The following is a 23324-nucleotide window of genomic DNA, read 5'->3' on the forward strand; positions in this document are numbered from 1 at the left end:
TTTGTGTATTGTACGTTTAAAAATAACAGTATTTTTGCTCTCTGTATTTTTCCGAACGATTATCATTTACATTTTGAATTGTCAATTTATTTTGCGCATTTTTATATGAAGAATCTTCAAAAGACTTAACTTTTGTAACGAAAATATGGTCATTTAAAGTCAAGTATGCAAGCATCTGTCATATGCTGAAAGCGCTTCAAAAGGACGCATGTGATATGAATAGCTAGTATGAGTTACTTGTAATAGCATTTTGCAATTCAGGGAGACAATATGTAGTACTACGTAATGGAAATTCAGAGTGACAATAAATGGCGTTGTGTTATGGTGTTACGGCTATAACAGAGATATAATACGTGTAAACATTAGCTGTGAAATGGCAATGCATATGGTAAAAACAGCGTTATGTAAAGGTAATCAAGCGAAACAATAAATAACGTTATGTAAAAGAAATTCCAAGAAAACGAAAGATGTGTAATATCAATTCAAAATAAGACTATAAATTAGAATGGTGTAATTCCAATTTACAAGGATAGTACACTAAAATGTAGCGTGTACCTTGATTTCAGTAATAGTAGGTCAACTGGAGAAGTTTTTAGTCGAAGTGCATGACGAACACGTGATGCGTGGCGGTACAGCGGTCTTCCAGTGCGAAACCCCGCTCTGGAGTGATTATGTCAAGATCACTGGCTGGACACAAGGGTCACAGGCCATAGTTCAAGGTCAGTAGAATATGTTCTTGAATCAGTGCATATTGGATATTTTTAATATTTTCCCCAATTGTTTTAGATGTCATAACTAAACAATACAATGTTTATTGCAAGAGATATTTGCTTATGATAATAGTTAAATGTGTTGCTATGACAAATATTAACTGTGTATTTTTTCTATTTTGCGAATTATCACCCTTATATTACAAATTAAAAATCGTTCGAAAAGATAAATTGACACGATTTATAGTCGTAAAAATTTCCATTAAAAATATAATTGACCTGTATTCAGTGAAGGCACTATCTAATGCATAAGTGAAATTTATCCGGAGTTTGAAAATATAAGCATCGTGCAAAAACGCTATTTAAACAGAATGACTCACATTTTAGGAGGTCGCTTTAGTATGACGTCATCAGGTGAGCTACACGTGCGTGATGTCAGAGACTCGGACGCCTACATCGAGTTTCGTTGCACCGGAACCAGCGATGTGACTGCAAAACAGAAGATAAGCGAAGCAGCGAAGTTAGAGATACATGGTAAAATAAAACAATTTATCATATGACATAACTGTCAACAGTGAAACAGGCGAGCACATTATCCATTGCAAAGTAACAAAGGTAGAAATTTATTATACGTTGATAGAGTGGAAAGATCGTTGTCAAGAAATAAGGCTGAGATATAAGACTGAATGAAGTCAATATTTCACTTTTTTCTAGAAGTGATTAAGTCCCGTTTCACAAGTTGTTCATATTGTCCTTTTCTCTACCGCAATGATACAATCTCCTTTTGCGATATATTTGCAATGAGCTATTTAAAGTAGTCATTCAAATATTTCAGCAAATATTTGCTTTGTTTACATGTTTATGTGAACCGTACTATTACATGTGATATAATTAAAATATCAATATGTGTTATGCGTTAAATGTGAACTATGTACTTTATTTTTAACCCGTACAGCGCTTCAACCTCAACATTATTAACATTATATAAATTACCAAACAAACTTCAAACGATTTCATAATCCGAGCATTTTCCTAAATAACGTGTAAACATTTCCATCATAAATACCCGTTTTATCTTAACAACACAGATCCCCCGGCAGGCGGCCAGAGCCCGACTATCGATGCATACCCTACCGTGACGGAGACGCCAGTAGGAGCTCCCTTGTTGCTCCCTTGTGTCGCCACGGGCTGGCCCTTGCCCACGTACAGGTGGTACCGAAATGGTTCTCCACTCAATGTCAGTGAATCAAGGTCAGTTCAATTGACGGCTATGTAGAAAATCACGATAGTGTTTTGTTGTTCTAAGATTAATGGGTCTTTATGCATCAGTTGGTGTACCGGTGTTTGATATTGGATGTTTCTCTTACTAAATTCATTCAGTTGTGAATTGATGTAATGCTTTTCCGTTATTTCAATCATGCATCCGATTATGTTACTGCAAACAAGCTAGAACTGTTTGTGCGTTCTAGATGTTTTGTTCAATAAAACATATTAGTGAGTATGATATTTTATTTTAGGATCGGAATAGCTTAGCAAATAAAATGTGTCCCAATTGTACTTGGAAGTTTCCGTGTTCGAAAAAGCAGGGTTGTTAACATCTGTTTGACGACAGTACCAAATCTTTTCTAAGGCAACGGACTACTGCTATTGGTGCAATCAGTCTGAAATAAAAAGAGTTAAGCAAAATATAATTAACTAATCCGCTGTTAATCTATATTTGTTCTCGTTAATAGGTACGTCCAGATGGGAGGTGACATATTTATCCAGTCCACCCAGGCGGCTGACGGGGGCGAGTACTTGTGTAACGCAAGCAACCCGCGAGGGTACGCAGTGGCCAGTAGGGTCCTAGTAGTTATAGGTAGGAAAACGTAGAGTGTGTGCATTCAAAATTTTCATTTCCAAAAATGATCACTTTAGAGATAATGTGGAGATGTTTATTAGATTTATGTTTGGGAGCTAATTACGGAAAGAAGTGAGCGCATATACCGTGTGCCGATAAAAAGGTGCACGGTATAACAACATATGTGTTTCGGTTAGAAATTGAAGTAAAGCATATGTTTTTTGCCTTTTTAGTAACGGTAGAGACATTGTTTCGGAAAAGTTATTTTACAGTAAAGTCTTTTAAAATCGCAAACACTAATAAATATGTTTTCCTTTAATGTTAACTTTACATGTTACACATTTTTCACAGAGCCGCTAAGTATTTCAATAGAACCCGGTCACCAAGTTCAAGACTCTGGCAAAACGGCCATCTTGAATTGCTCAATTACTGGTTCCCCTATTACCAGCGTCATGTGGTACAAGGACGGAAACATACTGGAACAAGACGCACGACTGGTGTTCAAGTCGAGTACCCTTTTGGAAATTCGTGGGGTGTCCAGGCACGACCAGGGCATGTACCAATGCTTTGCACTCGGGACCAACCGAGAGAGCCAGTCTGCCGCACAACTTCTTCTAGGAGGTAATACGGAAACCAGAGTATATAATAATATGTGATCTTAAATTATATTTTGTAATTTAATTTTGTGTGAAAATCGTGTTCTCTTTGTTTTGATAGATTTGATATTTTTTTTTACTGAAACCGTCCACGTGTTTAAGATGCTCAACCAACAATCGTTGACGGATACAGCGACCGATCCGTGCAGAAGGAACAGAGAGCGAGCGTCCGCTGCATCGCTTCCGGGAACCCGACACCGGAAGTCACTTGGACGCTTGATGACCAGCCACTCACGGGGAGGGGTCATGTGAGCGTCGGTTCCTTCGTGGCGCCCACCGGTGACGTGTACAGCTACGTCAACATCAGCAGCGTGTCGCTAATGGAGGGCGGGGAATACCGGTGTATTGCTAAAAATAGAATCGGGACGGCCTACCACGTGTCACGACTGAATGTTTATGGTAAATAAACACAACATTTATTTTTTTTAAAGCGTGTAACGCTATATTAGTTCTGTTGGCACTTTTATTGTCAATAACGTTGTACGGCTTTATAATCTGTTCGCTATTTTGTACTCTTTTTGTGATGTATCGAAAGAACGCATGCCGGTAATTTGATAGTGCTGTTCAAAGACAATTGCCGGTAACACATGCCTTATTTGTGTTAGAAATTCGAAATTGCGCCAAGATTCTATAAGATCAAGATGTCGTTCGTATTACTCCAAACATTGATTTGTCGAATATCACTTAACATTAATATTTGAACAAAAAGCAAATAGCATGCTCCATGTTAACATTTCCTGAAAATGTGGACAAACAAGTCTTTCAGAAAATTTCCAATTGTATTTGTTTTGTCATCGTTTGGGGAAAATACGACATGCTTTAAGTAATTGACATGCAAAAAGTTGATAGTTTTCGATGAAATTTCTCGTGGCGATCTAATTGGAGACGAGAATTGGTCTCTCGAATTTCAACGGTTTTATGCGATGCAATAATTGCAGCGATAATGGCCACATTGAACGTGTGAGTGGCCAACAAATTATTGCCTTGTTGTCGAAATTCGAACATGATTGCAAAATGCGAGCTGTGTCATTAATATGACAATCGACAATCAACCCATTGTCGTAAAAATTATATCCACGAGTGTTTATTCGTGACAATTAATGGCAACCGTGCATAACAGCAAAAACAATACTTATTTTAAAAAAAGTGCGGTTTTCTTTCAAACATGTGTCATTTTCCATAATTTAATCCTTCGAAAGAACCAAACACCTTTCAAAACTATATCTAAATAGTAGTCGTCAAAACTTTCAAAATAAGAAAATATTAAACAAAACCGAGCCTTTTCTTAATTATTAATCAAAGATAATTTTTATATTTCTTCTTTCGTCTCTTTGTTCAAGTATGTTTGTTATGTTATTCATAAGTTTTGTTTTCATTCTTTTTCGTATTTACATAATTTTTCCGGGATTAATTTGTTGTTGCTGTATTAAAGACTCAGAGCTCCATAGAAGATTTTAACGCAGATAGTCACCGACCCCTTTGATCTGCCATTCAAATGAGAATTGTTGACACCAGAAGTCAACTAAATTTAATCCGAGATAAATTTACGAATCGCAATTCAATTAATGTTGACCATAATTATGAGGAATGACATGTAAATGTTAAACAAATTGAAAAACTTTAAAAAAATGTCAAACATACATCATAAAATCTACATAAGAACCGCGAAAAAGGTTTGAAGATAATACACGACGACCACGAGACAATATTGACACAAATTTGAATGTACAAAGAATAAAGAAAATATAGAAAAATGTACCGGTACCTGAAGTGAAAGTATACGTATTTTTACACTCACACTTTTTTAATGTGTCAATGTGTATTTCAGAATTTCAATTTCGCAAACATGTCTAGTTATCTAATCTCATAATACTAGATCATAAAAAAACATTTTTTCTAAGGATTTTTATTTATTATTTGATTTATATGACTTAACTTTCTTTACATGCAGACATACAGCAGCTTGTTGAAGGTTAATGACGTATAACCGCAGCACAAAGGAATTATCATATTTAGCATGTTCTATTTCACAGTAAATTATCATTCCATCTGCAGGCGAGCCGTACATCCGAGAGATGGCGAACATCACGGCGACGGCCCATGAGAACCTCTTCATCAAGTGTTACGTGACGGGCCACCCGAAACCGTCAATTTCCTGGTGGAAAGGTTTGTTACCGCCATTTGGTATTGTTATATTACTTTTAAGACTCGGTAAAATTGTCCATGTACAAAAGAGTATATTATTAGGACTTTGCTCTTAAAGATTAAATATACTACATGAGATTCTGAACATTTTCCGTTCAATTACAACGGCACTTTTTTTCCGTTCACGCCATTCGACCCATGACATTTATAGGCGTGTTTTTCATCAATTTTACGGAACTCATATAAACTAAGTAGCAACACTGTATTACACATCGCTATAAGAACGAAATACGTGAACCAACAAACCCGACGATGATTGTAATATACCATTCAAACGCGTTATATATGGTCATAGAGTACGCACGTACACCTTTTTATAACTTCATTTTCTATGAAACGGAAACTGATGGATCTTCTTACAGACAACCGTGCCCTGCCGGTGAACCACTTTCAGACGGTCATAGACAACACGCTGACCATTCAAAAGGTGCAGAAAATATACGATGCCGGAAAATACACTTGCATGACCCAGAACGAGGCCGGCATGGGGATGCAACGTAGCGTGTTCGTCAGCGTGGTCGGTACGTTGCTTACACAATTGTTGATTTTAACAGGTAGGCAGCGGCGTAGCTAGCATTTTTTTTTAGCTGTAGGCCCGCATATGATACATAAAAACGGGTGGTCCGGTGGTTCTTCCCCTGAATTTTTTTTAAATCCAATAACGCCTGTGGTGAGATTTAAAGCATATCTAGACAGATAATAAAATACGAAATATAAGACTTTGGCCCGTTTTGTCTTTGATATACAATGTACTACTGTTTTACATCTTACCACCTCAGAGTCAACATTTAAAAGCGTTTTTCGAAGTTGAAGCATTTTTATTTTGTTCTTGTTTCACAAAACAATTGTAGGCCCGGGCCCGCTGTGCCTAATAGCAGCTACGCCACTGGTAGGAATAGAGGAAGCAGCTGTTGAAGGTTGTTGGAAAAAGCTGAATTTCCACTGATGATTGTGGTGCATTGGTTGTAGTAGTATGTTAGCTGTATCGATGATTCTGTTATAGTAGAAGTGGTGTTAACAGTATTTAAATTACTGGAATGTAGTTGTAGTAGATATGGTTGTCATGTTTGATGTAGTATCAATAGCAACCATGATTTGGCGTCGTTATGTAAGATAATACTTCGTTTACAAATGTTTCGTAACTTTTCTGAACCATAACTATCATTGGTGTCACTATTACTAGAGCCTCCGGTGATTGACCCGTTCCGGATCCCTCCCCGGAAGCAGGGGGACAGACTGACCCTCTCGTGCGCGGTCAGTAGCGGCGACCTGCCTATCTACATCTCCTGGACTAAGGACTTCAAGCCCATACCCCCGCACATCGGCATCTCCGTAGAGGTAACGCGTTTGCTGTTGTAGAAAAATACAATAAAAATAATGAGCGCGTTCTGATAAAAAATAAACAAACTTTGTCTAACATACATCAAAATAATACATAAAAAGTGCGATTCGGACATATTTATCTCCATAATGCCCATAGCTGTTTACGCCGCTGAATCATTTACTAACACAGTGCAGCACTTTGATGATTTGTTATTCTCTTTTCAATACTTAAAACGATTTGAGTTATTAATTACTAGAAAGCGTACTTTACGAATTAAACAAAACTTAGATCATTATTAAAATCATTTCACAAATATTGCATTTCCCGTATATTCACAGCAGAAATAAATATATTTGATTGCAATATTTTTAAAATGCAGACATCCGGATCATATAGCAGCTTGTTGAAGATTGATGACGTCAGTCCGCTGCATGACGGGAATTACACGTGTCACGCTCACAACGAGGCTGCGAGGACAAATTTCACCGCTCTTTTGCACGTGGATGGTAAATAAAACCCGTTTTCAGTTGCTATGAAGTTCCTATAATCGTAGTGAAAATAAATGCACTTCGCTTATGCTTAAATGGTTGTTGATTTCGGTATGCCGAAAATATTGCTTTCAGTATGTCGATAAAAACAACATCTGAAAAATGTTACACACATATAAGCAGACTGATTGTGTCTTTATTAATATGATTTCAACTTAAACAAGTGTCTCCTGAAAACAAGCGTACATCGTTCACTTACATTCGCATTCACGGATGGTTTACCTTTTTGCAAAGGTCAAAGCACGCTATCAATCTTCATTCACCGAGTTATACCCCCAATACACCGACTCCGTTCGAAGTACGTTTTGAAAAATGTGACTAAACGGGCTCGAACTGTGTGAGAACGGAGTGATCGTAGTAGCAACGTGTTACGAACTGTCTTCGAACTTTGTGGACGCCCTGGAACGGGGTTGAACGGGAGAGGTGTTTCAGAACTGTGAGCCTACTCAAAAATTTCTTACGATCATCCCGTTCTACAATTAAGCGTAGTAACAACGTACTGGAAACGGAATGGACGTACTAAGAACGGATAGGTCGTATTAAGGTCGAGTTATGAACGTGCCAGAACGTTGTGCGATTGGACCGAAATTACCTGTACGATGCCACACAGATCGAGTCCGTTTCTGGTCCGTCCAATCCGTTCTCAGACAGACCGACCCCGTTCAAGTACGTCTCAAGTACGATCTTGTTTCGTGAAAATAAATAGAAACTAAAAGATAAGTTCTTACAACGTTGCAACACGTTTTACGAGTTCTCAGTACGTTCTTAGTACGTTGTACTCGTTTTAAGGAGTTCGCAGTAGGTTCCAAGTACGTTGTACTCGTTCAATGCAGTTGTTACAACGTTCAAACCGTAAATACAATACGTTCAGACAATGTGCATATAAATAGAGGTCGTTGTCTCAAAATTCATCATTTGTGATATTAAGTTGAAACATGGACAATCTTGGAGCTCTTAATTTTGTAAATGTTGGCATCGTGCAATTTATGCTAGAAGCAGAGCAGCAATATACTGTTTTGTTGGGCCGAGAAAGAAGGCGGAGACGACACAGAACTTGTTGGGTGAGAAATTTGGCGGAATTATTTCTTGGAGGCATTACAAACGGTCGGATCAAAATATGAAACATAAATGAGTACTGGCAGGAACATAGTCGGTTTTATAATCGCCGTGCAGAAAATGGCTGCAACTACGTCCTAAACGTACTAAGAACGTAGTAGGACGGAGTGAGAACTGCCTTTGAACGAGTTACCACTGCACAACGAATAAAGAAGAACTGCGTACGAACGTAATCGAACTGGCTGAGGACGGGCTCGGTCTGACTGGAAACGGTATACCAACGGGGACTATGGGGAAATTGACCCGATTTGAACTGGATAAAGACGGACTGGCAACGGAAAAGGACGGGATAGGAACGAGCTGCACGTAGCGCGAACTGTGTATGAACGTCATTTAGTCATATAACAGATTTTTTTCTGACCAAAACTACACGTTCAAGCAAGTTCACATCCCGTTCTGCATTTTCTTCAAAACGTGGTCGAACTGTCTAAGAACGTGCTTGGTGTATGGGGCCCTTTAATGATACTAGCATACCATTGACTCCTTTATAACATGCTCCAGACAAAATATTTTAGCGATCTACACTTAAGTTCATATCTTACATAAAGATGTTCATGTTTCATCAACAGTGCCATCGAGCTGGATCATTAAACCGGAGGACACATCTGTCATTCGGCTGAACTCGGTCGTGATCGACTGTCTCGTGACGGGTATACCGGAGCCGAGCGTGACGTGGAGCGAACAGAAAGGTATGTTTATACTTTTAGACATATATGACGTGTCTTGGGTAACGCATGTGCGAAAATTTTCAGTCTGCGCAGCCCGGGGCTTTCTTGTTTAGTTTAAACATATTTTAGCTCGATTGTATCGAAAGCCTCAGGCTTATTGAAACGCTCTCGAGTCCGTTTCATTGGCCTTGAACCAGTTCTTGGTATTTTGGGGGGAGGTCTAAAGGACGTTCCCACATTGGGGTTCGAACCATGACATTCTGGTCGCTAGGTGGACACCATATCAATTCAATCATGGCTTTCTTGTTTAATGTTGTTGTTGTTGTTTACAGTGTCACAGACATATTGCGTCTAAACAAATACCCACCATATGAGGAAAACACGAGATGCCACAAAAGTAGCATCTAATTAGTAACATGTGTGCACACATATATGATCTTTCAACACTATGTGTTGGCTTTACAGTTAATTATATTTTTATTCATTTTTAGCTCACCTGTCACGAAGTGACATGGTGAGCTTATGTGACCGTGTGATGTCCGGCGTCCGTATGTGTGTGCGTGTGTGCGTGCGTGTGTCCGTCAACAATGTGTTTGTGTAGACAGTAGAGGTCACAGTTTTCATCCAATCTTTATGAAATTTGGTCAGAATGTTTATCTTGATGAAATCTGGGTTGGGATTGTATTTGGGTCATCTGGGGTCCAAAACTAGGTCACTAGATCAAATAATAGAAAAACTTTGTGTAGACAATAGAGGTCACAGTTTTTATCCAATCTTTATAAAATTTGATCAGAATGTTTATCTTGATGAAACTCGGGTTGGGATTGTATTTGGGTCACCTGGGATCAAAAACTAGGTCACTAGGTCAAATAATAGAAAAACCTTGTGTAGACAAAAGAGGTCACAGTTTTCATCTAATCTTTATGAAATTTGGTCAGAATGTTTATCTTTATGAAATCTGGGTTGGGATTGTATTTGGTTAGTCAGATGAGCGATTCAGGGCCATCATGACCCTCTTGTTTTTATTCAAATTTAGAATTATCGCCATAAAAAAATCAAGATGCGCCACTGTTTATTACAAATTTGCAGTGTTCACATCGATCTCGTGTGGATCATGGTTCTCATTGCGTTTTGCAATAATTAAAATCTCCACTTACATGGCTTTCGATTTAGATTTTTTGTTCATTAATCGTTCGCCTTTTTTATCCAGTAATCAGTTAAAAATATTGCTTCACACGGGATTGTTGAAGTTATTTTCCAACGACGTAATACGACAACGTGATTGCATTGCTTGCAATGAGATGTAGCAATTTCACAGAATCGAGTTTCCTAGGTGTTTTAAACAGATATTTGTTACAATACAAGGTTTGTAAAGGCAGTCATTGAAGTCAAAATAAAGTGAAGATGAAATAAAAATTACAAAGATAATAACACGTTTTATTAGTTTAAGTAGTAGTAGTAGTAGTGGTAGTAGTAATAGTAGTAGTAGTAGTAGAAGTAGTAGTAGTAGTAGTAGTAGTAGTAGTAGTAGTAGTAGTAGTAGTAGTAGTAGTAGTAGTAGTAGTAGTAAGTAGTAGTAGTAGTAGTAGTAGTAGTAGTAGTAGTAGTAGTAGTAGTAGTAGTAGTAGTAGTAGTAGTAGTAGTAGTAGTAGTAGTAATAGTAGTAGTAGTAGTATAAATATAATCTTTATTTTTTATTAGTATTATTAATCATCATATTAATAATAACAAAATAATGCGCTAACGATACTGAAAATAAATTATTCCGTAGGTAATGTCTATATATGTTGCTGAACGTTTACACTGTTAGCGCTGTGTTTCCTAACATGGTTATTATTACGATACTATTATTAGTACAATTGTATTATTTTCCCCAGACAATGCGTACGTGCAGCTGGACGTTACAGACCGCCACTACTCGGTGTTTCCCAACGGCACGCTCAAGATCGACACGACCGTGGAGGAGGACGAGGGAAACTACTTGTGCAAGGGCGACAACTCGGTGGGCCACCCCATCAGTCAGATCATCTACCTGAAAGTGCTCGGTATACTTTGTGCTTTACAACACTAGTTTAAATGAACAGCGCTATATACAATGTAAAACTAGTGGACATACCCCTTTCTGTACAGTTCAACACGTGCATGATGATCATTTTTGGAATTATTTTAGATTTAAAGATATTCATTAACCATCACTCATCCATCGACCATTGTGTTGCTTTCGATTGCTTTTGATTGCAAGGCAACACAGGAATGATAAACATATGTTTTGGTACTCGTCCTATTCATTTTACAGGTTAATGCTTAGTCACCCCCCAAATGCCTCAGTGTTAGAATATGACATTGTCCCACTGGCCCATGCTCCTTCCAACAACACTCTGTATTAGTATACTCTTACAATGGTCTCAAACAATACCTTTTAAGTATTGTTATGGCGTGCTGTGATAAACTCTAGTTGATAACTTGATTTTATCGCCATAATAATGTATCCTAAGAATGGCAGTTAGTCTCAAGAAATTTTTGATGTTCACAATAATACATTTATCAAAAATCTGTCTGTCTGTCGGTCTGTCTGCAGAGACCTGTTTGTTTCCAATCAATAACTCACCAATGAATTGACCAATTGGCTTAATATTTCACATGTGCATTGGCCTGGGACATAAGCTGACCCCTATAGAAATTTGGGTTACTTAGTCAAAGTTCAAGGTCACTGTCACAATAAGTGTGAAAATCGTTTCTTATCAATAATTATTCAACGAAATGATCGATTGGCTTGAAACATCCCCTGTGCATTGGTTTTGGACAGTAGATGACCCATATTGAAATTGGGGTCATTCTTTTTAGTTTGCTGACTACTAAGCACACACGTTCATTACACCGAATGAATAGGATCTCTTGGCTTTTTCGGACATTTAAGTGTTAGTCAACTTGCAAGTAATAACGTTGGCATTACATAGCTTGCTAAAAAGCCTGTTTATGTACCAATGCCATTATGAATAAATACAGGAAGTCGGACGTATAACAATGAATACGGTAGATCGATTTATAACGAGTTAAATATCATGCGTGTGCTCTCTTTATCCTGATTTTGTTTTCTTTTATTGTCAACAGTCTTCATACACTATGATCGTTTTATATCTGATCATGTATCCTTCCCGTTTTTAGTGCCAGCTCGTTTTGACGTCTCCGAGAAGAACTATACGGTCGTTCGAAATAACAACATCACCCTGGACTGTCAGGCGATAGGCGATAAACCACTCTCAATGTCCTGGAACTTCCGCAATAGAACCATGGGAACGGGCAAAATAGACAGGTAAAAATATAACCCCCCCCCCCAAATCGTAACATCTCATATCGGTTACCGGATTTGAAGCAGACTTTCTCTGTGAACGTTTTAGCCAATCATTGCATCTCAGCGCAGTTTACTCAACTGTTGGTCCTTCCATGCATCAACAATGCGAACATGAGAAGAAAAAATACAAATTTCAACCATAAGTCGGAAACATTTCTAATAGCAATGCTCTGGTATGCAGTGACGTTAGAGATTTGATAAGATCTATGTTTGTAAACAGTCAGAAATCTATATACGCGGATGTTGGTAGGAGTATTGACTTTAGTTACTAAAATAATATGTTAAGTAAAGGTGTCCCTAATTCACTTCGCTGAAAATCGAAATACCATGGAAATGTGAGGTGATTTTTATGTATACTTGTAAACCAAACGCAATATATCGGGTTCTCAATGTTAAACTACAAAAGAATCCATTCAATCCGTTTGAAATTAATACAGAAACAGATGTTTTATGGCTTGTATTTCCCCTTACATTGAATCATTTTCGTGAGGTTATATTAAAATTGATGCAATAACGGTATTTTGTTTTTACAAATGACGAATTATTTCATACAAACGACTGAGTTCAACCTGTTTATATGTTAAATTTCATTATTGCATTTCTATTTGAATTTGTTTATCGTTGTTTAATCTCAATTATCTACAACGATGCATAGGGATGCTTAGACCTCTTTAACTGGGACACAATATGACCTTGACGTATGGCGCTGTGACTCATAACGGCTCTACTACGACCCGCCACTTAATAAGGTGCAATTGCGTATCGAGATCAAAGTGGGGACAATTTGCAACAGTTTATTCAATCAAATCATTGCGGGACGGTCATAAATGGAAGTCAATGTGGTTCTGTAAGAGAGATTTAATAACGAACAACCGCGAGAGTCCATCGATTTCTTTTGAGATTGGCGTAATTTGTGCGCGTTCAATACCGACAAGTTAGACAACGCGGTGTGCAAAGGGGTGGATAATTGTAAAAAGTCAATGCTATTACTTTGCATGTATGACGAAATCGTTATTGCGTTATTAAAGAAATGAAATATTAGTTACCGACGCTATCGAATGGTAAAATTTATTCATTAAAGAGTGTGTCTTATCTTACTATTTACTTAAATTCACACAAAGTAATGGTTAATAACTACATGTACCTATCAAAGCCCTATTTTTTTTAATTTCTAAAGTAACCTTAGTTGAATAAGGCTTATTTAATGATGTTTATTTTTGTTTATTGTGATTGCGCGTTCGAACTCGACACATATACCTGTTGAAACTGACCGTAAGTGAATTGTCTGAATATCTTTTAGATTGTCTTTCTACAAACGTTTTTGAATTCCTATTTAAATCCATGCTTAATTGGTGTTTGCGTTGTGGCTTTTGTCGTATATGTATTTTTGACGATATCTTCATCGGTTTACGTTGACGAAAAAAGAGGCATTAAAAATTAATAATACATATAAACGCACGCGCGTGATTTCTTTGTTTTAGCCGGAATACCATTTCGGTACAAAACACGACGCGCGGCATGCTGTCACAGCTGACCATCCATCCGGCGGCACGTGGCGACACGGGCGTGTATACGTGCACTGCGGCCAACGAAGTGGCGGGAAAACAGGCACACGATTCCACAACCATCTACCTCACTGTGCTAGGTTGGAATTACTTCAGTTATGTTTGCTTCCGATTTCTTGCACGTGATCTTTGACAACAAGTGAAAACAAACTTAATATTCACACAACTTATACTATGTAAATAGTATTGCTTTATTTCGTTTAACCACAGGAATTCAACTAACTGCCTTGATCATTTACGTTTCACCATTCACTGCTGGTATAATATTCACGTTATACGAGTATATTTTAGTGGTCAATTAATCTGTGTCACCTCTGGTAACTGAAGATATGGACAAAAGCTCTGTCACTTAATTTTTATGCCATGGTAATGGCGAATAGGTATATAGTATTACTCCAGTCCGCGAGTTTGTTTGTGTGTGTTGTGTGATTGTTGAGGCGTTCCTTTGCTGGACATGATGGGATTTAAAAATAAATTGGCATAAATGATAAAAATATAAACACTGTGTGTCGCGTTTAACAACAATGTCTCTCACTTCACGGCCAAGGCCACTTTGGACACTTGGTGTTTTTGCTTTATCCTTATATGTATATTATGAAGGTATATGTTTGTTTCCGGCTAAGATCTTTATCATGCATTATAGGTTTTCTTAATGCATTGTCACAGGCGATCTTCATATTAAAACGAGGTTTCGCGTACAATGACCATATCTCTCGCTTCAAGGTCAATATCACAGTGGATGCTAAGATTGTTTGCATATTCCATTAATATGTACAAATGGATAGTGCACGTACATGTTTTTCGGCAAATAATGTGGCGATGCACTATGTGATTACGAAATCAATTTGCTTCATGATGATCAAATTAAGATGATATGCTGCGTACAAAAATATGTCGCTCGCTTCGAAGTCAAGGTCATAGTGCACACTTTAAGTTTTTGCATATTCCTTAAATGTAAATAGTAAAAGCACATGTTTGTGTCAGGCTCATACCTGTGTCATGCACGAATCGATTTCAAAATAAATTTGCACTAATGACCGTCATATCATTACAGCGCAGACTAGAACCATGTCGCCCGCTTCAAAGACACTTGAATGTGTGCATATTCCTTATATGTATTTATTGAAAGTACATTTTTCGTGTCTGGTCCAGAGAAAAAATAATTATCCCACGCATGCTCTTCTCCAACCAGGTGTATAAATGGGTACTTGTGAGGGAAATAAGCCAATGTGCCGTGGCTGCTTACTGCGCCGAGTGAAGACAAACGATTGATATCACATTCCCAGTGATATGGAGGATAATGTGAAAGTCGGCTGAAGATGTCGCCATGCTATCAATATCAGACAGATATAAACCGATTTTAAACCTTAAACATTTTACCCTGTCTAAAAGTCAATGTTACACATGTGACATAGGCTATAGTTACAAAGGACTGGAACATACTGTATTGACTGCAAATATTATGTTTGAAAAAACAACCATCTTTGTGTTCATTGAATTGAATGGGGGACAACCGTTACCTTCAGACACATTTCTAGTTTATTTTGTTTTTGTTTTATTAGCATGTATTATTTTGATTGTTTGTGTGTGAGTGTCGTTTTTGTTCGTGATGTTGTATTTGTTCACGTAAAAACACCTGCGTTTCAACTGCGTGTAGAACCCCCGGATGCGCCCGGCAACCTGACGCTGGTGGAGCGCGGCAGCCGCTCCGTGGTCCTTGTGTGGTCCCGGCCCTTCGACGGCAACTCACCAATCATTGAGTACATCATTGAGTACCAGAACAACTCGGGTAAGTTTTATCTACACGTAGAAATCTTATCATTGACAGTATTGTGTTTAAGGCAAAACCGTTGTCCGCATGTATGTTTATAAAGAGGTTGTTTTTCTTGCGCCTATATATGTATGCAACTGTTTGCATGTATTGTTTGTAAAGGTGTATATGAATTGAAAAACACGTATATTTTGCGCAAAATATCAATATGCTAATCGATAAAACTACATTGACAGTTGATAATTCCTCCGTCGAAGTAAAACGATTAAAAAAAGATTATCCGTAAGCTTTTGATGGATAGGACTGGTTAACTAAGAAAATTATTTAACATATTCGGTGTTGCGGTCAACGTCTCCCAAACACTCTCAGGTGCAGACCGCGGTACGGTTCTCAACACGACTGTAGGCGGAAATGCGCTCACGGCGACGGTTGTCGGTCTCCACCCGTCCTTCCTGTATGACCTGCGCATCCGGGCGCGGAACGCCGTCGGTCTCGGGCTAACAAGTCATCAGGTGTCCACGAAACTGCTCGAGGAAGGTAAATACAAGACTGAATGGTGGTCGCACGAAGCTATCAGACTTTTTCTCAAAACTTATGACGCACATAAACCGATGGTTTTCAAAATATATCGATCAAATAAGTTAATAATAAGACATGGAATATTTAGCCGCGGAGGTATGAAGTATTATAATTATTAGGCATTCACTACTTTTTTCAAAAATTAGTCTATACATATATGTCATCTTACTGATAAATAAAGAAAGAAAATTAACAAATAAAAATAACTAGATAAATAGAAATAAATAAGTAAATAAATAAGTAAATATATTAAAATAATGAAAAAGATACTTCATTAATAATAAATTAATATTTCTGACTTAAATTATTAATCGAAAACACGCTGTCACATTGAATGTAAATTTTATTATATGCACCGACTCTCCAAAAGTAATGGTACATGTATTGCAGCCCCTAACGGCCCTCCTACAGAGGTCAAGGTCATCGCCCTGGGGTCTCAGAAATTACAGGCTACGTGGAAGGTGACTTAATAAATATCTGTTTAAACAATACTTTATTTTAAATATGTCGCATTATAACTCTTAAATCATGTCATGTATCAGAACGAGTATTACGTTGCCAATTCGTGGATCGTTTTCGATATAATTATATTTTTCGACGTGCGTACTTAAATGGAGGCGAATTGTTAGACAGTTTTTGTTCACAGCCTCCAGCGCTTGAGCATCGGAACGGCGTAATCCTTGGCTACTACATCCGTTACCAGAAGACACAAAACGGAACCGCGCAGAGCATTAGCAGATACCTTGTTCCTGGAGTGGATGACCCTCTAGGAGAGGTCAAGGTTGAATTGATCAATCTGGAGAAGTTCACGGAGTACAAGGTGTGCGTGCGCAGCTTCAACCGAGAAGGTCAAGGTCCCGACTCGCCACAGGTCACTGTAAAGACCCTCGAAGACGGTAAACATAACTTGCATATTCATGAATTGGAGTTGATATTTGTCCAAAAATGTTTTTACATGATTAACATGTTTTGTGAAGTATAATCACATATTCAAATGCATGAACAATATTAATGTGTACATTCATTTTATTGCATGTTTGATAACTAAAAAGGATGTGATAAATTTTAATAAATTTTGTGAAATCAAGCATGCAATCATCTTCCTTCTCTTAACTGTGCATTTGTTAAATAGTTTTGTTCGAATATCCGAAATACACATCACATTGAGTATGGGTTTACAAACTAACGAACTACATGTATACCACACAGACAGTTATGAGAATAAACAGGCAAAATTACAATATGACATCGGATATACTTGACGTTCCAGTTGAAAAAAGAAAACGCTTTAGATCTAATATATCATCTTGAATAAGCCGGTGTTGTCATAGTGAATATGTTAGTCATGGTGAATATGTTAAATACCAGACCTTACGTACTAAATGAAAGGGCATTTGTAATTCGGATTATTTTGATGATGGAAATTCGTTTATCATCTTAACTGGTTTCAGTGCCCAGTCAGCCTCCGGAAGACGTGCAGGCGTACGCGCTGAGCTCCCAGTCTATCAGCGTCTCCTGGAGTCCCCCGCCATTCTTCAGCCTGCACGGGGTGCTACAGGGATACAAGGTCCTGTACAAGCCTGACCGACAGAACGAAGGTACGGCGAATGAATTGATATTCATAGAGCATCTACGAGGATATTTGAATACCACGGAAGGGTTGCAAAATTAACTTTTTAAAGGGACAAATCTTCGCGCATGGCGTCCTTCTGTAATGGCAATACAATTACAAAAAGTGCAACACATAAAATCAAATAGGGAAACACGACGCATGGCCAAAGCCATCGCTCTTCAACTCATTTATTTGAGAAGAAAAGTATCAATCTACCGGTATACTAGTTGTTGCAACATATACACCTCTCTTTTTGTTTTTACAGATGAGTCTGACGCGAGTTTCCTAGCGGCGGGCGGCCTCGACACTGTGATTTCTGACCTTGACCGCTACACGAACTACAGCATCCAGGTGTTGGGTTATACCCGCAAGGGGGAAGGCGTCAGGAGCAGCCCTATCTATGTCCGCACGCTTGAAGACGGTAGGTGTAAGGATTGTACGCACTTAGACGAACGAAGATTACTCCTCCGTTATGACTTTACAAGCGGTTTATTTAATGCCATTATGTGCCGCGGATTTTGAAATATTGGATTGGATCATTTGGGTTCTGATTATTAATCACTGAAATATACGAACTGTTTACGTGTAGTTTAAAAAAACCTAATAGACCTCAACTAAAATAATCGCTCGGTACAAACTACTTTTTACTGTTATGTCGCCTGAGTTTTCATTTCGGCAAAAACGTTGAGATTACATTAATATGTATGACAATTTATTTCCTCCGGGGTTTATAACAGTTGTATATGTATCCGATGTACCGCCAAAACCCCGTGTTTACTGAGTGCCGAATAACAACTATTGTATGAAGGTTTTTATAAATTGAATGTATACCGTGTGATATAGATATAACTTGTTTCATTTCCGCTTTGGCATGTCAACATTTTTGCTTAATATTATTTTCAGTGTAACTTCTTCAACGCGTATGCGTTCATTTCAACGGTTCGTGCCTGACCAAAAGTCGGCATTAAAGTGATATTATGGGCATTTTTTCACTGTTAAATTGAGCTGAACACAATTAACAGGTCAAAAGAATTAGTTAAAATTTGGTAACTGACCTATTATCTACAACTCATCTTGCTACCAGTTGTTTATTGAATATATATATTATTTTCGATATTTTACATGACTCACCCAGTCCTCTAAGCCAAAATCATCCGTAAAACAAAATTGTGTCTTTTTGTCGTATGAACGAATCTGCATGAAAACTACATTAAGACTCACGTCGTACATCGAATCATTTCTGTCGTCATTTGTCAAAACGAAAGTATGGTTGATATTCAAATGGATTATTTTGTCTCTTTCCGGCATATTGTTTTAGTATGTTAAAGCTGCATTTACAAATATAAGTGTATATGAAGTGAAAACACCAAAAATAAACAACGGTTGCGATAGACACATGCATACTGTTAGATGCCCATAATATCACTTTAATACTTGAAAAATAGTTATAAAAACAATCCATTTGCATATATGCGCGTGTACATAAATAAAGAAAGAAACGATTCGAAATTGATAATTTATACAATTAACCATAGCATTACAGTAAAAACGGTATATGTTCCATCCGCAGTGCCGGGGAGGCCGGCGGGTATCAAGGCATATCCGGTGAACAGCAGCAGCGTCATGGTCTCCTGGCGACCACCGGTGCGCGAGAACGGCGTCCTTACCTCATACAGCGTCTACTATTGCAACACCTCTACCAGCGCGCAGGTAAGTCCAAATCGAACCGTCTTATGTTCATATAACATTAGTTGGTGATCGCAGTCACATACTTAAAGGATTGCCCTTTAATCGGCATGTCATTATGGTCCCAGATGCTCACTTAGCATGTCCATACACACACGCCTATACTATTGCCAGGTGATGGAGGTGGAAGTCCCGCCGGAGTTTATGTTCTTCCTGCTTCGTGACCTTGAGGTGGGCGTGGATTACTGGGTCAGAGTGGCGGCCAGCACAAGGATGGGGGAGGGGGACAGCACGCAGATTGTCACTGTCACGCCCGTCAATAATGGTACAAGGAGACTCATAATTGGTTTCAATATAGTAATTCCGATTTGTTTTAAGTATACTAATTCCAATCTGTATTTTATTAAGTGTAACGCATCTTAATTCAGAAATAAAACCAGATTTTGTGCGGATGTAATAGAGTGTAAAATATGTTTAACCGAGTCATCGATAAAGTCTATACACGTTATTTTTTCACACAAAGGTGTATTCATTGTTTCGTATCTTGTTCACAATGAACACTCTACCAAACTCAAATGAAAATAGTTGTATTTCTTTCTTTTTGTTAAGAATTTAGCTCTACCGTCGGCTAAATATCTTTTTTAAGAATAGTATACATGTGTACATGTCAAAAGATTGGAATAAAATGCGAGGAAAATCAGTTTTATGCATGGCACCGCTGAACCGAAAGGTAATTGAAAATTTATAGTGAATTTTAGTTCGCTGTACGTTACAGCGTTTACGTATAATGAATGTATTTTAATCTCATCGACTTAAGTGGACTCAAATCTCATGTTCTGATTTGAGCTTAAGAATTGATAATGTTTTATCGCTTTATACTAGAATAACAGGACATATCAAACAGTGGTACATGTACATATTTTGTTTGCATACCAACATTTATTTTACTTTCCTCTTTTTACTTCGTCTTAAGTCCAATTCTTTATTGTGTCTGAAGTCTAAGCTAATAGTGCGTTTCGGTTCGTTTTACGTTATAACTGAATCACTCACCCGACGTCTGTCCGCAGCCCCTGCGCGCATCACCAGCTTCTCCCGGGAGGTCGTCGTCTCGTTCCAGGTCAACGTCTTGTTGCCATGCAACGTCGTCGGCGATCCAACGCCGACAGTCACGTGGTCGTCAAGGTACAGAACACTTAAGACGCATATATTCTCAAAGCGAGCCTTAGGTTTTGAAAATATTGTTTTAACCCCTGGTGTCAAAGAAAGCTGTAAATTTGAGTAAACTAAGGGCTGAGTATCACGTATATACTTTTGTGATTACTTTGACGCAATTTTTAAATGCTTTTTCTGCGTTTTTTAGATGATTTTGACCATCATGCTCGATTTGGTGTTCATAGAATAATAAAATTTTACTGTTTTGGAAATGTATGGGAATATTTGTCATGGCTTAGATTTGAGATAATTCGTGAGCGGACCAACATTCTCACTAATCAGCTGAGTGGAAATATGTTCCGAGTTAAGCTAAAGAAGCTAAAAAATGATTGAATTCGATAAAGTGGTACAAATAATATGTCAACACCAACAGATATCACCGCGATTACAATTGAGTCGCGTTCTGAGAAAACTGGACATAATGCATGTGCGTAAAGTGTCGTCCCAGATTAGCCTGTGCAGTCCGCACAGGCTAATCAGGGACGACACTGTCCGCCTAAATTGGATTTTTGCTAAGAAGAGACTTTATTTTAACGAAAACTGTCATAAAAGCGGAAAGTGTCGTCCCTGATTAGCCTGTGCGGGCTGCACAGGCTAATCTGGGACGACACTTTACGCACATGCATTATGCCCATTTTTCTCAAAACACGACTCAATTGGTCGTGGAACATGAGGCTCTCCTCAAACGTTTAACAAGAAATGTGCAGCAGTTGTCATGTGATGTAGTGTTCAATGCACATACCATTTAGTGTCAAAACATTTCATTTCATAATCGTCATCTCACGCATGTCCAGTAGCGTCTGGTAACCATAACAATTCGCATTTCGTATCGCTGTTCAATTTCAATATGACGTCCTCTCTCTTGATCTAGTAATAAACAAACCAACTGTTATACCCAGCGGTTATACTCATATTTACTCGGAACATTTTGTTCCTGTACTAAGATCGAATGAACATTTCTCGTACAGATACGGAGTCATAGACAACGCGGACCGACACTCGGTGCAAAGTAATGGAAGCTTGCTAATGGTGGCCGTCATTGGGACAGACGCTGATAACTATACATGCCGCGCGGTCAACCAGTACGGAAGTGACGTCATTACGTACAGTCTTAGCGTCCAAGGTAAGAATTGTTTTATCATATAATGTTTTTCTTTAAATTTGTAAAGTTACGTGTAAAGCGAGTTATTGTGTTGTGATTGTTAAGGCTCAGTTGGGCACTTTTGTCATTGAATTACTAAAATTACTAACTAAAGTTATGGTTATATTATTTAGAAATTCTAGCAATAATTACACAACTGAAAAAAATCTTGTCATCGACTATTAATCTTCATTCTTATCCTTTTATACTTATGATTGCATGTGTTGAATGTACACTTTATAATTGAAATAGCATATTTGGATATAAAGGATATATGACGTATGAAACTCGATATACCGAAAACTAACGTGTGTTTACTTTTTCCAGTCGACGCTAACAGTCGAAGTAAGTAAGCATGTCAGTGTCGTATATTTAAATTATCGTCTGCTTATTTGGTGCTTCACTTCATGTGATTTCTTAACCAGGATGCCCAATCGCCCTGCTCTTCAGTTATATATTTTTCTACTGTATATTCTATATTTTGACCATCGGCTGATATGTTCTTATACTTTCCAATTATTGGCCCACATCCCTGTACATGGCTGTATTTGTCGAAACGTCAGGATAAGCAAATTAAGACAGCAGCATTTAGAATCAAAGCGCTGAAGGCACTGTAGGTGTTCGCTGTTGTAAATGTCGTCCTTGATTAGCTTGTGCGCATTGAACAGGCTAATCTTATTTGACATGCATTAAGCCCCGTTTTCCCTGATAGCAGCCAATATGTACAGATTTCAATGATAAACACCAGACTGGTCAATCTCCTCTTACAAGCAGTTAAACACTATTAGTCATATAAACCCTCTGCAGTGTACCAGTGGTGAACTATAAATAGGCAAATGTGCTGGTTATCTTTCCTAGCAGACGTTCATAGCATTTGTCCACTCTCTTACACTGCCGTTTATCACATTCACATGTATGTTGAGGTACGAACGACACCGCTAGAAGAATGGCATTTGTCGTCTGCTACAACAGGCAGTGGTTGTCTTTCCATACCGTACCTAAGGCTTCTAAGCAGATACTGATTTGCAAAATATGGTCTGTAACATTAGTGTGAGCGTAAAACTGTTAGCTTCTCGCCTCCCGACTATCTTTTGTATGACATAAATTGTGGTCATGTGTCCGATTCAAAGTCCTTGAACTAACCCTTAAAAGAACAGCCAGAGTGTATTGTACGTCTTAACGGATCCCTTTTTTTAAATGAAAACTGTAATAAGTGATACAATACATTGTTATTACAATTCATTTAACAAAAATATAACTTAATTAATTATGCATAAAAATATTGAATAATAATCAGACATAAAATATAATAAAATGCTTGAATAAATATGTAATCTAC

At 38.0% G+C, this 23324-nt stretch overlaps 1 protein-coding gene across 1 annotated transcript in view; it reads left to right on the forward strand.

The window, feature by feature from the left end:
• The first annotated feature begins 590 nt into the window (after nucleotides 1-590).
• Nucleotides 591-23324, forward strand: part of LOC127863315 (cell adhesion molecule DSCAM-like) — a 38778-nt gene continuing 16044 nt past the window's right edge. Inside the window, exons 1-25 of the mRNA XM_052402734.1 lie at nucleotides 591-719; nucleotides 1098-1244; nucleotides 1799-1961; nucleotides 2444-2568; nucleotides 2902-3171; nucleotides 3309-3605; nucleotides 5262-5372; nucleotides 5774-5932; nucleotides 6595-6749; nucleotides 7115-7241; nucleotides 8969-9088; nucleotides 10945-11112; nucleotides 12233-12380; nucleotides 13901-14064; nucleotides 15642-15773; nucleotides 16125-16292; nucleotides 16725-16795; nucleotides 16981-17230; nucleotides 17786-17932; nucleotides 18212-18367; nucleotides 19517-19656; nucleotides 19807-19957; nucleotides 20700-20814; nucleotides 21813-21967; nucleotides 22313-22330. Of these exons, the coding sequence (XP_052258694.1) occupies nucleotides 620-719; nucleotides 1098-1244; nucleotides 1799-1961; nucleotides 2444-2568; nucleotides 2902-3171; nucleotides 3309-3605; nucleotides 5262-5372; nucleotides 5774-5932; nucleotides 6595-6749; nucleotides 7115-7241; nucleotides 8969-9088; nucleotides 10945-11112; nucleotides 12233-12380; nucleotides 13901-14064; nucleotides 15642-15773; nucleotides 16125-16292; nucleotides 16725-16795; nucleotides 16981-17230; nucleotides 17786-17932; nucleotides 18212-18367; nucleotides 19517-19656; nucleotides 19807-19957; nucleotides 20700-20814; nucleotides 21813-21967; nucleotides 22313-22330 (3757 nt within the window). The 5' untranslated portion in view covers nucleotides 591-619. The remainder of the gene's footprint in view (nucleotides 720-1097; nucleotides 1245-1798; nucleotides 1962-2443; nucleotides 2569-2901; nucleotides 3172-3308; nucleotides 3606-5261; nucleotides 5373-5773; nucleotides 5933-6594; nucleotides 6750-7114; nucleotides 7242-8968; nucleotides 9089-10944; nucleotides 11113-12232; nucleotides 12381-13900; nucleotides 14065-15641; nucleotides 15774-16124; nucleotides 16293-16724; nucleotides 16796-16980; nucleotides 17231-17785; nucleotides 17933-18211; nucleotides 18368-19516; nucleotides 19657-19806; nucleotides 19958-20699; nucleotides 20815-21812; nucleotides 21968-22312; nucleotides 22331-23324) is intronic.

The sequence above is a fragment of the Dreissena polymorpha genome, unplaced genomic scaffold, assembly GCF_020536995.1.
Source record: "Dreissena polymorpha isolate Duluth1 unplaced genomic scaffold, UMN_Dpol_1.0 chrUn004, whole genome shotgun sequence".
Taxonomy (NCBI): Eukaryota; Metazoa; Mollusca; class Bivalvia; order Myida; family Dreissenidae; genus Dreissena; species Dreissena polymorpha.